The following is a 13,116-nucleotide window of genomic DNA, read 5'->3' on the forward strand; positions in this document are numbered from 1 at the left end:
TGTAACCTGGTCTCTGCTGGGCTGATACCAAAAACTACTTATGAGGGACAGTCACTGAACTAATTCACATAGCTCCCTTTAAAAGTGCTGATTATAGAAGGAAGACAGAAGCTTTGGACATGAGCATTACCCCAGTTGCATCAGATCTGGCACGGTGTGTATATGTTCATTATGTATGCTGTGTATGTTGGTTGTGTGTTTTGTGTTTGTTGGGTGCTATGTGCTTGTGTTATATGTTGCCTGTTATATGTTGCATTTTGTGACTGAATGGCTGCCTGCTTTTTTCTGTGCTGTGCCTTTTCAGGTCCGTGAATATGTTCACATCTATCTCACGGGGTCCCCCTCAGAAGTAGACAAAATGGCCAGTGTTCAGCATGTATGTGCATTTGTGGTTCTGCTTGGCAACTAACAAAGCCTGGAACCGGCTGCTGTAAACGCTAAACATACTTTTTTATCACTTCAGGACAAATTGATTTGTCAGCAACAGGAAGTGATGTTACTGCCTTTTTCACAAAAGGGAAACTCCTAGTAGTTTGTTTCCATGGGGACATAGGCAACTGTGTAATGACAGACTTATATAATCTTAAAGTTACACACACCATTTTTGTGCCTCACTCACTAGGGGATAGGGTGACCAGATAGCAAGGGTGAAAAATTGGGCCAGGGGTAATTGGCACCTATATAAGACAAAACCCCAAATATCGGGACTGTCCCTATAAAATCGGGACATCTGGTCACTCTACTAGAGGATTAAAGGCCTGATACAAAATATAGGGTCTTATCCTGAGAGGCCCGGAAACACCTCTCAGTATGCAATCCATAGACTCTGATTGTGAGAATCAGTGGAGGGTGGGTCTCAAAGCTATGAGCCATGCTAAGTAGTGTGTCATGGTATACTGAGCAAATGATAATGCACAGCAGACAGAACATATATAGAGTAGCAGAAGGGCAAAATCATCCCTTGAGCATTTAGAGCTGGCAAAATGAAGTTTAGTTAGGCTGAATTACCCTGACTTCCTCTCCTGCAAATAAAACACTGAGCATAATTAATTACACTTACTATAGTTGCAACTGGTCTTTCTCTGCCCTTGTAACTGGCTGTTTGCTCCAGCCCCCTCCTGTCCTCTCCCACCCCCCCTTTCATAGTCTCTTCACTCAGCTTCATTCCACACTTACCCCAGGTAACTTCCTTACCTACCTCTTTGCAATGCTCTGTCCCCTTCACCCTTCTTCCTTCCCTTGTCTTTCTGTTTAGCTAATCCTCTCCGGACGAAAGCTCACAATCTCCTCTCAAAATTGTGGCACTAATATGATGTTTGTCATTGTCACAGTGATCTCTCTGCTTGTATGTTGTATCCCCAGCTCTTCATCTATTTGGACTTCCCCTTCTTTGGGGCAGAGCCTGTCTACCACTCTGTGTTTGTACAGCACCTAGCACAACGGGGACCCAATCTTGGTTGGTCCCTAGGCACTACTGTAATAACTATGTTTAAGATTATGAGCATACATTGCAACCCTTTAGAACGAGAAATGTATTTTTTGCCTTGCAGAGAAAGTTTTAACCAGCTTGAATTGGCTTGTTTTTCAGAAATGTGATTTGTGCTGAAGCAGCTCTTTTTGTGCCCCTCTGTCAGGTGCCTGTTTAGGTTGTAAAAATAACAACTGCCAGGTAATGCGTTTTATTGTTCCCAGAAACCTATAAACAAACCTCCATGGCTGATGGGGAGCGGAATTCTGTTTGAACTGTGATTAATGGGTGGGATCTTTTTTTGTGTTTGTCAGTTGTACCACAGCCAAGGTTGTATTTTTCCATTGAATAAGCTTTGCTTTGAAGGCGAACGCTTGTTCCGCTGATCACTGCAGGTGTAACGAGGCTCACATATTCAGAAATAGCCTTACTCATTTGTCAGGGAATGTGCTGGTGGGTGTAATTCCATGGAACAGTAAGAACTTCCAAGTTCATTTTCATGGAACAAGGAAAGGGGGTGGATAGCATTCCGGGATTTGGGGAGTGGGAGAGACTCTGGGGGTGGATAATTCAATTCCAGTAGGAGGGTCACTTATGCAATGAATTGTGGGGAGGAGGGGGAAGGGTTCTTGCTTCAGTTGTCGGTGAATAGGGATGTTTGTTTACTTCCCTTTTGCTGTTCCATTTGTTTTTGTCCCTTGGGGTCAGGTTGTGGCTCACTGATTGCTAACATATACTTCAGAAGGCAGAGCAGCGTCTGTGAAATATGTCATCTGGGAGAATTTCAGACCTAGCTGTGCAATCAGATTAACTTAGAAAGAAATAAGAAATAAGAAATTAATGGAGATATCCCATCTCCTATCTCCTAGAACTGGAAGGGACCTTGAAAGGTCATTGAGTCCAGCCCCCTGCCTTCACTAGCAGGACCAAGTACTGATTTTGCCCCAGATCCCCAAGTGGCCCCCTCAAGGATTGAACTCACAACCCTGGGTTTAGCAGGCCAATGCTCAAACCACTGAGCTATCCCTCCCCCAACTTTTAAGGGTACCTCCTCCCAAGATAACAGAACTGGATTTTACATAGAATGGATTTACATTAACACTTCAGTTATCTCACAGGGCTTTACAAAGCAATGAATTATGTGGTGTCTGGTTCAGCACTGGTTGTGTAGGCAAACAGCAGCTACTATATACTCAATAAGAGCTCACGCATAACCTTGGACTTCAGCGTCTACTTTAATGATAAGTGCCTTCATTTCAGGTAAAGAGACAAGGTCAAATTCTACTTTTATCTGCATCTGTGCAAACCCATCTTCAATGAGGCTGCATAATATCCAGGAGGAGAATTAGATCCACTGGATTTTAAAGATACAGTGCCTGATCATATCCAGTTGGTGCAAGAAGCCAGTCACAGTTGCAGTTCTGGCACCCTTCTGAGCACAAGGCTAGCATTGCTAGTGTTATTAACTACTCTAAATACAGAGGGAAGCAGGTGGGGAAAATACCCATACCCACCCTGTACCTGCAGCATTACCTTGTCTCAGCGGGAAGTACAGGGGTGGCACAGCAACTGTGGTCCTGAGCATACAATCTCTCCCACAACTCCCAGTGGGATAGCCTGATGCTACACCACCCACAGGGCTGTGCACAACTAATCTCATACTGTTTCATTGTATGTTATAGGTTGTTGTAGGTCTTACCTTCAAGGTGGCATGAATATTCATTGGCTAAAATTCCTGTCTCTGTTACAGCACATAATGAAATAGCTTCTGCTCTGTTACATCAATATAAACGCAGAGTAACTCCTCTGGAGTCAGTAGAGACACGCTTGTGCAAATCTGCAGGAAGAGAGCAGAATTTGACATAGTGTGTGAGAAATAAAATATGTGCTCTCAACACAGTGCCATTTGTTTAAACTATCTCCTGTTGTAGATATGCCCAGATTTGTGTACAACGCATGGAACAAGAGGGCAGGTATTTCATTTGGGGTAATAGAAATATTCTGGGCTGGAAAGAGAAACATTCAGGGCAACAAAGAAAGTCACTACACTCCTTAAGGGAAGCTTTACAAATATGGGCCAATTGTCAGTGGTGGGCCAGATTTTAGACTTAACCTTTAATGTGTTAAGAGTAAATAAGTAATAAGGAAGGTCCTCAAAAAAGGGATCTATTTTGTTTTGCAGTAGGGTGATTGCTAGTCATCTACCAGTTTCTCAGCCGGTGTAAATTGGCATAGCTCTGTTGATATCAATGCAGCTAACACCACTTCACACTGCTGAAAAGGTGGCCTGGAGTGTTTATAATATGATTTATTAAAGCAGGGGGCAGAGTGTTGCTATTATACCATAATCTGAACTACAGGTTTATTGATCATTTAAATACTCATGTCGAGCTTAGCTCAGGAGCAGAATCTAGTTTTCAGTGAGGTCCCTGCCCTTTCACAAACCCATTTTTCCAGCAGGGTTGACTGAGACAGCAGGGGGTTGAGTGATTTGCTTGCTGTCACAAAGTTAAGCAGAAGGACTTGAACTCAGACTTTTCTCCTGTGCTGTATGCTGCAGCCTTGACTGGGAGACAGCTTAGGTGAGGTTTAACTATACATCCTGAAAACATAAGACTTTATACATCCAGATTTCAATAGAAATGTCATAATTTATTCTGTTTGTATAAAAAGTCATAATCATGTAACAAAACCATGTCTTCTTTCCTAAGAAGAAATATATTATTTCACATCATAAATAAAATCAGCAAACATACAACCTTGGGCAACTAAAAAAAAAAGCACTCATCTGGTGCTTTCACGTCAGTGCTTAGGAAACAGTTTAAGATGTATTTACAGGATTACAGTACCCAAAAAATACTGAGGTATTTGGTTTCTCTAGAAATTAAACTTCAGGCTTGTGAAGGCAAGAATAATGCATCTACACAAAAATAAATAAATAACAGGACTTTCATATAAAAGGGGACAGCATCACTGTTGCTTAGAATGTCCAGAAATGGTAATACCGGTGGGTATGCTATTTAACAAGGACTAGCCTTTTAGAACTGACAGACAAAAGGAGAAATAACTCAGGAGAAGAAAGCAATGTTCTGTGTTCTTTGTCTCCTTTGTAGGCATCCAGATATTGGTCAAAAATATGACAACAAACTCAAGAAAGAACTAGCTCTCTGGAGTCAAATCAGCCCCTCTGTGCTTGCGACAATGTGTTGTTCTGGGATGGATAAAACCCCATGTGAACTAAAATGACTGAAGACACTGTCCCTAGGGTTATTGCACTTTTTAGACAAGAGTCAAGTTTTTGTTTTCTGAATAAATGTTCATCTACCCTTCAGCAGCTTGGAGAAGTGGTGATGGGACTCTGTAGATAGCTTAAAGCACTGGATGAAGGGTGTACAGGGATAGAGACTGGGAAGTTAAAGACAGTGGTGGTTGATGTTCCTCTGTCCAATACAGACATGGCAGGGCTTCCAGCCTCTGCTGAGCAGTTAGGGGCTAGGACTTGAGACTCAAACTGAAGTAGCTGCCCCATGAAGCTGAAATTTGGGGAGATGATGCTTCTCCTCTGCTTCACAAACTCAAAGGCCTCGTCTAGTTTGACTCGGTTGGTCCTCATGAGATAAGCAAGGCAGATAGTTGCTGAGCGGGAGATGCCAGCCTGGCAGTGCACAAATACCCTTCCGCCATCATTTTTAACAGAATCTGAAATAATCAATTAAATGACATGGTTAACACATGGGTCAGGTTGCTGCAATGCTACAGAAACACAAGCTGCTATTTCACATTTTTTTTAAATTTGTTCTTTCCATAACACTCTAGCTGTGCATGGCACTTCACAGACAAAGGAGACTCTTGTCCTGAGGGAAAAGCAACCTAGGGATTTCTATACTAAACTCTAATTCCAATGACAGGTTTCAGAGTAGCAGCCGTGTTAGTCTGTATCCGCAAAAAGAACAGGAGTACTTGTGGCACCTTAGAGACTAACAAATTTATTAGAGCATAAGCTTTCGTGGGCTACAACCCACTTCTTCGGATGCATATATACATACATTAGAACAAGTACTCCTGTTCTAATTCCAATGATACAAAGAGTTTCCTTCAGCCACTGATACTTGTTTGAAACAGTCATCTCTATTTAAAAAATAAAAACGTATTGGTGGAACACCAAACTAAGTTACTAACTACTTTCTGTTATGGGATTCAATATTTCAGACAGCTTTATAAAGTTAAGGCTCCTCTCAGCATTTAGCCAATACAGCCTCGTAGGGAGCACAGGCCCTAATAAAATAGCTACAGATTTATTTCATGTTACTTTAATCATTTAGGAAACAGTTTCCCAGGTATTTTAAAATTAAACTGGGCTAGAGTTTTCCACTGAGATTTCCACCTCAAGGATAATGCAAACTGATTCTTTGGAAGCACAGGGTGCAGAGAGCACTCATTTACCTATGAAGTCGATGGCTTCGTTAAACCAGGAGCTGATGTCAGCCTTGTGGTTGTCCTCCACTGGGATGCTTTTGTACTGGTAATGGCCCTCAAAATGGTTGGGGCAGTTTGCCGAGACGTTAATTAAGGCTGTGATCCCCAAAGCATCCAGCATGTCCTTTCTGGAGGCATGATAGGCGCTGCCCAAGTACAGAAATGGTAGGATTTCCACCGGCCCACCCTAAAAGAGAAGAGACAAAGGAAGAGGATCAGTTAATTGCACTCTGTGATTTAAAATAGCCCCCCTCTTTTTGTTACATGCAGGCAAGCAGATGTTTGTTCTCTTTACGTAGTTTTAGTATTAAATGTATCTGGACATCACCTCTGGAGATACTCAGCCTCCAGGGCTATCCTCAATTCAAATGATCCCTTATTTCTTTGCCCCTTTCATACTGACCTGGTCATAGAGCGGGGTGCCACAGGAACTGCAGCCAGAATCCGCACTGCTGGGCATGCTGTTGGCACTCAGAGGCAGGCTCAGGCCGGTGGGAGCAGTTGGCTTAGTACACAGCTCAGCGCAGGCAGAAGAGAAGGCTTCATACCCTCCTGGAATGGCAAGGGGGGGGGAAAAAAAGAGGGAAAGGTCTTGTTAGCATTGGTGAGATAAATTCTCTGCGCCCCCCTGAAAACACCCAGGCCAGATTGTGCCAGCCAGAATCGCCCTCTCCCCAGGTTCACCACTGATGCCACCCATGCCCTGAGCCCTCCCGGGACTCACCCTTGAGGAAGCAGATGCGGGTGTCCCTGGCCTCCCTGCAGAGGGTGTTCACGGCCAGCATGATGGTGCTGTCCCGCTTGGGCAGCTCCAGGTCAGAGCTGCGCTCGTCTAGCAGCACCACGGCGTGGTATCCCCCGCTGAGCAGGCGGCCCCGCAGCTCCTCGTTGGGGATGATGTGCTCCAGCCCCATGGCCCCCTTGGCCCGCCGCTTCACGATGGTGCTGAAGCGAACGTTGGCGGAGCCCAGGATGTGCGCGGAGTTGAAGGAGAAGAAGGAGCGGCAGTCCAGCACCAGGCACTGGGCAGCTCGGTCCTGCAGGAGTCCCCGCAGCGTCTCGCAATCCAGGGCGCACACTTGCATGTTGACCATAGCTCGGTGCACGGGGTGAGAGGAGCGGGAGGGAGGAGAGCTCGGAGCGGCTGGTCGGTCCCCCAAATGCAGGACTCCGGCGGGGAGAGAGGGGGGTAGGTGGTTGGTCTCTTTCAAGGTCCAAGTGCTCGTTCGGATGGGGGAAGGCGAGTCCCCTTTGTCTGTGCCTGGGGGCGGTTTCCTCTCCCGGCTCCTTTGTTTCTTCTGAGGGGTTACTTGGTTTCTACTATTAGAGTTGCTTAAAAAAAAAAGCAGCCAGCGCTTCTTGTAAAATTCTGTTTTTAACTCCAGCCACCGCCGCTGTATCGCAAAGGCAGAGTCTGGGTCGGAGGGGGTAGTGACCCTGGCTTGATTTGAGGTTGCTGTTTGCTGCTGGAGCCTCACTTCACTAGCAGCTCTTTGGGCCTCCTTCTCGGTATTAGCGGTTCCCTTGCTCGCTGCAGCCCTGCGCGTGGCCTTATATAGTCAGCTCGCTGCCTGCCCCCACCCCCTTTTTTTGTGAATGAGACTGGATCACATGACTGCTTCAGGCAAGACGTCACTTGCAGGCGTGTAGAGCAGACACTCCCTGCCCAGGAGTACTCACGTCATCGGCACTTTTGCAGTCGCTTGAATGCAAAACACACAGACTCATACAAAACTTCCATCCTGATCAGGCAGGAAATCAACTGATGCAACCCTACGCTCCCCAGCTCTGCGGGCAGAAACAACCGGGCCTCCCGGCCTTGATGAAAAGGCACACAATGTACAGCGGAAAGCTGAAGAACGTATACACTCTCCCTTCATAGTATGTACTGCTCCACGTTCTCTTATCGGTTTGGCATGTAAGAATACACACACACTCACCCCATGCCTAGTGCGATGACATGGCTAGGCTGTATAGCTCTCTAACTGCCCTCTGCTGGGTGGAATTAGAACTCTGCCACTCAGTGTCATAGACCCCACACTGCTAAGAAGCTAAGTGAGGTTCTTTTAAAGCACAAGTGGCAGTGGTTCCTCCTGTCTTCAGAACAATATTAGTTCATATGCATGTTCCTTTATAGATTAGGAATGTGACTTCAGGCACAGACTTCATATTATTTCTCTTTACACTTACCCACACACCCCTACTGACATTTACTGTTTCATATTACCTCATAGTTCTGGTATGTGAAAGGGGTATTGAGAAAAGCGTCACAGTGTGGACAGAACAGGAAGAGACATCTTTTAAATATATATTTGAGGTGCCTAAAAGAAGGGGGGGGTGTATATACAGAGGAATATTCCCCAGTTTGTTTTGTATGGAAGAAAAAACAATATAACTAAACTCTAGGCCTGGGACTGTATTCTTTGCATATTCAAAATTCCCACTGAAATCAGGGCTACCAAATAACTGGCAGTAGAGCTGTTCAGTCTCTGATTTTTTCCCCTTCACAAATGTAGCAAGGCTTCCCAAAAGTTATTTTTCCCTGTGGGTGATCAGCTTCCATCAACCCGCTGGGGTATTTCTTACTCAGGGCTTCCAATCACAGTTACTTTCGCTTCCCCTTCCTGGGTGCTTGGCTTCTAATATGGTCTCACAGCCTGCTCTTCCCTTGCTGCGTGTTTTCTCTGTCCCTCCCAATGGGGGAGGAGATTCCCCTTGTCTGTCTACCTTCCCTTTTCCCTATTGCCCACTTGTGACTCCTGCTTCTCTCCCAATCTTGCCCCCATACAACTGCTTTTCTCTTCTCTGCCTTATTCCTTCCCCCACCACGCAGCAGTACTCTCTTACCATTCCTCTTCTCCAGCTGCTCCTTTCAAACACAAACTTTCCCTGTTCTCATTTCCTCAAACTCCCTCAAACTGCTTTGAACTCCCTCTCACACTTTCTAACTCCCAGACAGCAACACTTTTCTGGGACTTTCCAGAACTTTCTCCCTGGGCTCCTGACAAACTATTACTGGCCAACTGCCTCAGAATGTTCCAGAAGCTTCTCAGTAAGTCCCTGACAGTCCATAAACAACAAAGTGCCCTGCAACCTTCTAGAACTTCTCGAGTTCCCTGCTGATCTGTATCTGATCAAGTGCCCCAGAGCCATCCAGAATCTTCTCCTCAGATAGCTGGGGATGTACTAATTGCCGGTCTGAAATTGATTAACTGATTGTGCAATTGCATCCATTCTGCCAAACCGTGACTCCTGCCAAAGCTGCAGACTCAAAGCAAATCTGTTTTTTCCCCCTTAAAAATAAACACCGAGCTGCACTTTTTCATTTCTATTTATTTATTATTGCTATTATACTAACACCATGACTTAGAGACAGATTGTGAGTGAAGGATTCGTATGTTCCAATGCTTGATGTTCCAGCCCGCTATGAGCTACTCACTTATTAGCACTGTAGAGGCAGTTTACAACTAATCGTTTCCAGTGAATCATTAATGCCTATGCAGCATGATCAGTGAAATATTGTGCTCACAGTAGAGTGGCCATTCAGTTAGAACAGGTCACAGTCTGTTGGATGTGCTGCATAAGATGCTGCCATTAGCAAGGTTATTATTTATAACCCTCAGCCTTTACAATGCTCTAATCAAACTTTTACTGACCAGGCATCCACAAATCTCTTTTAGGGGAATAATAATAGTGATAATTATTAATAATTAATTGAGTAATAGCCTTTTCACAAAATAAAGCAGTCAAGAAAGGATAGGCAAAGAGCTGAGGCCCTTATTTAGAGTTTATTGTTTTGGCAGAACTCCTACTTACTGCATATACAAGTATATACACAGGAATCATGTCAGGCAGGAGGAGGGTGGAATGCAGCAGTAGTTTAATGTGGCACACTGCAATAGTTTAATATGTGGGTGAAACTAGACAAGCACTACACTCTTGAATGAACTCACACAGGAAAAACATAAAAGACAAAAGCACCACGTCACCTGTGGATGAATACTTTTCACAAAGCGATCAATCTATATCTGACCTATCAGTCCTCATCCTCAAAAGAAACCTGCACAACACTTTAAAAAGATGAGCCTGGGAGCTTAATTTCATTACTCTGCTAGACACTAAAAAATCATGGACTGAACAGAGACATTGAATTTATGGCTTGTTACAACAATCTGTAACCCACTAACCCCCTCTTTTTGTCCTATATCTGCAGAGATGTTAATGGGCCACTCTACCTAGAATGCTCCCTTACAGTATGTGCTACCTACTTATATGCTAAACAATCTGTTCCACCTTGCATTTTGCTGTGATGCTGGGAGTATCTTTTCCAGACCTGAAGAAGAGCTCTGTGTGGCTCAAAATCTTGTCTCTCTCACCAACAGAAGTTGGTCCAATAAAAGATATTACCTCACCCACCTTGTTTCTGCAAGAATCCCATATCCAGCTGAAAATACAGCAGGAAAGGAGAATGTAATTCTGAAATGGAATTTGACTAGAATACTGGGCTCTTAATACCTCTACGGTTGCAAAAAGCACCAAGAGAATTGTTAGGCCTGATCTACAATACGGAGTTAGGTCGATGCAAGGCAGTTTACATCAACCTAAGTATGTAAGTGTCTACACTAAAATTTCACTTCCACTACACTGCCCCACTACACTGACTTAATAACGCCACCTCATGAGAGACATAGAATCAATGTTCATGTAGTTAGGTCGATGCAGTGTCAGTGTAGACACAGCGTTGCTTACATCAACTGTTATTGGCTTTTAGAAGCCATCCCACAATGCTCCACACTGACAGTACAATTGGTATAAGTGTTCCTGGTGAGGACGCACACCAACGACACAAGGAGTAAAGTGTAGACACATACAAGCAATGTAATTACTGTGGCAGCTGTATGCCAACATAAGTTAGGTCCACTTAATTTTGTACTGTAGACATGCCCTTAGTAACCACGAACCAAGAGATCAGAACCTCAGTTTAATGTTTCATCTGAAGGACAGCACTGTCAGCAGCACAGTGCCCCTTAGCGCCATGCTAGGGCACTGGGCCAACACTGGCCCAAAGGCACAAGGGCCATCTCGCAACACTATTTCCTCCAGAATTCTGGATTCTTCCTTGGAGGTTTCCCATTCAAGTACTGATTAGGGCCAGCCCTGTGAGATCAGACAAGATCACAACCCAAGGTAGCATGGCTGCAGCTGTACCAATATTATCCTGCCAGGTATCAGCCTGGGGGCATGTTTTCTTTTCACTGATTTAACCAAATTTAACAATTTGTGGATTGGCTGCTTTAAAATTACTTGAGCATAAAAGTAAAATAAAAATGGATTTTTTTCCGTCTAGGAAGGAAGGCTTTACTTTTCCTGAGCTTATATGAAGAATCATATCTCTGGTCTTTGTACAATAGTTAGAATGCACCTCAATAGCAATTAGCCTTTTCCATAACATTGCTATTAATCAGCACCAGAATATTAAATATTGGGCCAGATACACTCTAGCTGCTGTAGGGGGGTGCAAAAAGAACACTATGGCACCCTGTATCCTAGGGGAATCCACCCAAATGAGGGCAGTATCAGTTGTGCCAGTTGGTTTTGTCATCAAAGGAGGAGAGCTTTGATTCTGACCTTGCTTACACAACAACAAAGCAGGAGGCACACGATCAATATAAATGGAATTACACCAGTGTAAAATCTGTGTCGGTGGGAAGAAAATTAAGCTCTGATAGCACCAAAGAATAATTTCCTTGCGTTTGTCTCTTATTTATTAAAAATAAACATCCTTTAAAAGCTAAGGTAATGAAAGCACAAAACAGAGTGTTAAAGTCACATTTAAAGAGTTTAGTTTAACTCAATTCACTTAAATTAGGGTTTGACTTCCTGGCATAAAAAAAGTCAGGAAATTCCAAGTTAACCCCTCGCTCTTAAACAAGTCCCTGTTTCCAATCAGGCTAAAATGTCATTGTGAAAATAATAATAAGAACAACAGAAAAGGACTGTGCACTGGTACGAAGGGGGAAGGTGGCTCTTTAATTTGATCATCTGGGGTGGCTCGCATTAATCCAGATTCCACATTATTTTAATGTTAGAGTCGTGGGACTGTGAGTTCACTGTTGTTTTATAGTACCTCTAACAAGTCCGTAAACATGAAAACCACATGAAGATGATACCATGCTCATGGGGTAGGAGACTCATGGCCCAGTGACATCACCATGAATTCATAGTCACATTTGTTGTGCCTTTACATGTTTTCTGTCTCTTTGTGTGTATGGACAGTGGGAGGGAAAACTTCATTATCTTTTTTCAGAGTGAAGGGGCTTCACATTCCAACCTGACACTTATCTGGGAGTGTAATAATTAAAAGACCATGGAAAGCTTTACACTGACTGACTCTGATGCTGATTTGTTTAGCAATCCTGTGATGATCACAGATAACCTCTGAGTCGGGATCCTTCCACTTACACAGATTTCTACCATACACCTGGTATTCTCCTTCTTAGCTTTCAACCTGTAGAGAGCTAAATTGGTGACAGAGACTTCTGAAGTGGTGATTCAGGGCCAAATTCAGACCTCATGTAAGTGAGTGAAACTCCACGGAAATCAGAATGATAGCAGGTTTGGATGTGACCTTTTGTGCTTTACTGACTTCAATGTGTCCTTGGCCGGAGTAAAGATATGCAAGATCAATTCTACAGTGAGACAGACATGTGGGGGAAACTGGAAACGGTGCTGGATTCATTTCTTTAGCATGTGTAACATTTTCTCTAAATTCAGTTTCACAACCCAGCATTTCTGTTTATAAACAATTGTGTTGATCTTGTATATATCAAGACAAATTAACAAGTGGGGGGTGGGGGAGAAGGGATGAAAGGAATTAACAGGTAAAATATAATCAATATAGAATTATCAATCAGATATACTACAGATAACTAGATTTCTTTACACATTTAAATCCAGGTTGGGGACTGCATCTTCTTGTTGAGTTCTGGCCAAGTTCTAATTTTATCGACTTCATAATGTTACAGAGGTGAGGGTGGGGAATGTATTTAGTTGTTCACAGGGCCAGTCCAGACAATGCAACAAGAGGCCCTGGGTTGGGGGTCTTATCCAATGAAAGGGAAGCTGAAAATCAAATATGGTATTTTCTGAATATGCTCATGTCCGGTTGTGTG

General features: G+C 43.8%; 1 protein-coding gene across 1 annotated transcript; it reads right to left on the reverse strand.

Annotated features, from left to right (window-relative positions):
- Positions 1-4,796: 4,796 nt before the first annotated feature.
- DUSP1 (dual specificity phosphatase 1) lies at positions 4,797-7,122 on the reverse strand. Its single transcript, XM_065409489.1, has 4 exons — positions 6,669-7,122; positions 6,348-6,496; positions 5,912-6,131; positions 4,797-5,167 (listed from the first exon to the last, which is right to left on the reverse strand). The coding sequence occupies exons 1-4, from the start codon at positions 7,036-7,038 to the stop codon at positions 4,797-4,799; spliced, it is 1,110 nt and encodes a 369-aa protein (XP_065265561.1). The 5' UTR covers positions 7,039-7,122.
- Between the last annotated feature and the right edge of the window lie 5,994 nt (positions 7,123-13,116).

This window comes from Emys orbicularis, chromosome 8, assembly GCF_028017835.1.
Source record: "Emys orbicularis isolate rEmyOrb1 chromosome 8, rEmyOrb1.hap1, whole genome shotgun sequence".
NCBI classification, from domain to species: Eukaryota; Metazoa; Chordata; order Testudines; family Emydidae; genus Emys; species Emys orbicularis.

Bases quoted from the DNA above. Each gene is read 5' to 3' on its own strand.
- DUSP1 (XM_065409489.1), bottom strand. From the start codon at position 7,038: ATGGTCAACATGCAAGTGTGCGCCCTGGATTGCGAGACGCTGCGGGGA. The intron at 6,497-6,668 runs GTGAGTCCCGGG...TTGCCATTCCAG, and splicing joins CCGCATCTGCTTCCTCAAGG to GAGGGTATGAAGCCTTCTCT. The intron at 6,132-6,347 runs GTCAGTATGAAA...CTTCTCTTTTAG, and splicing joins GCACCCCGCTCTATGACCAG to GGTGGGCCGGTGGAAATCCT.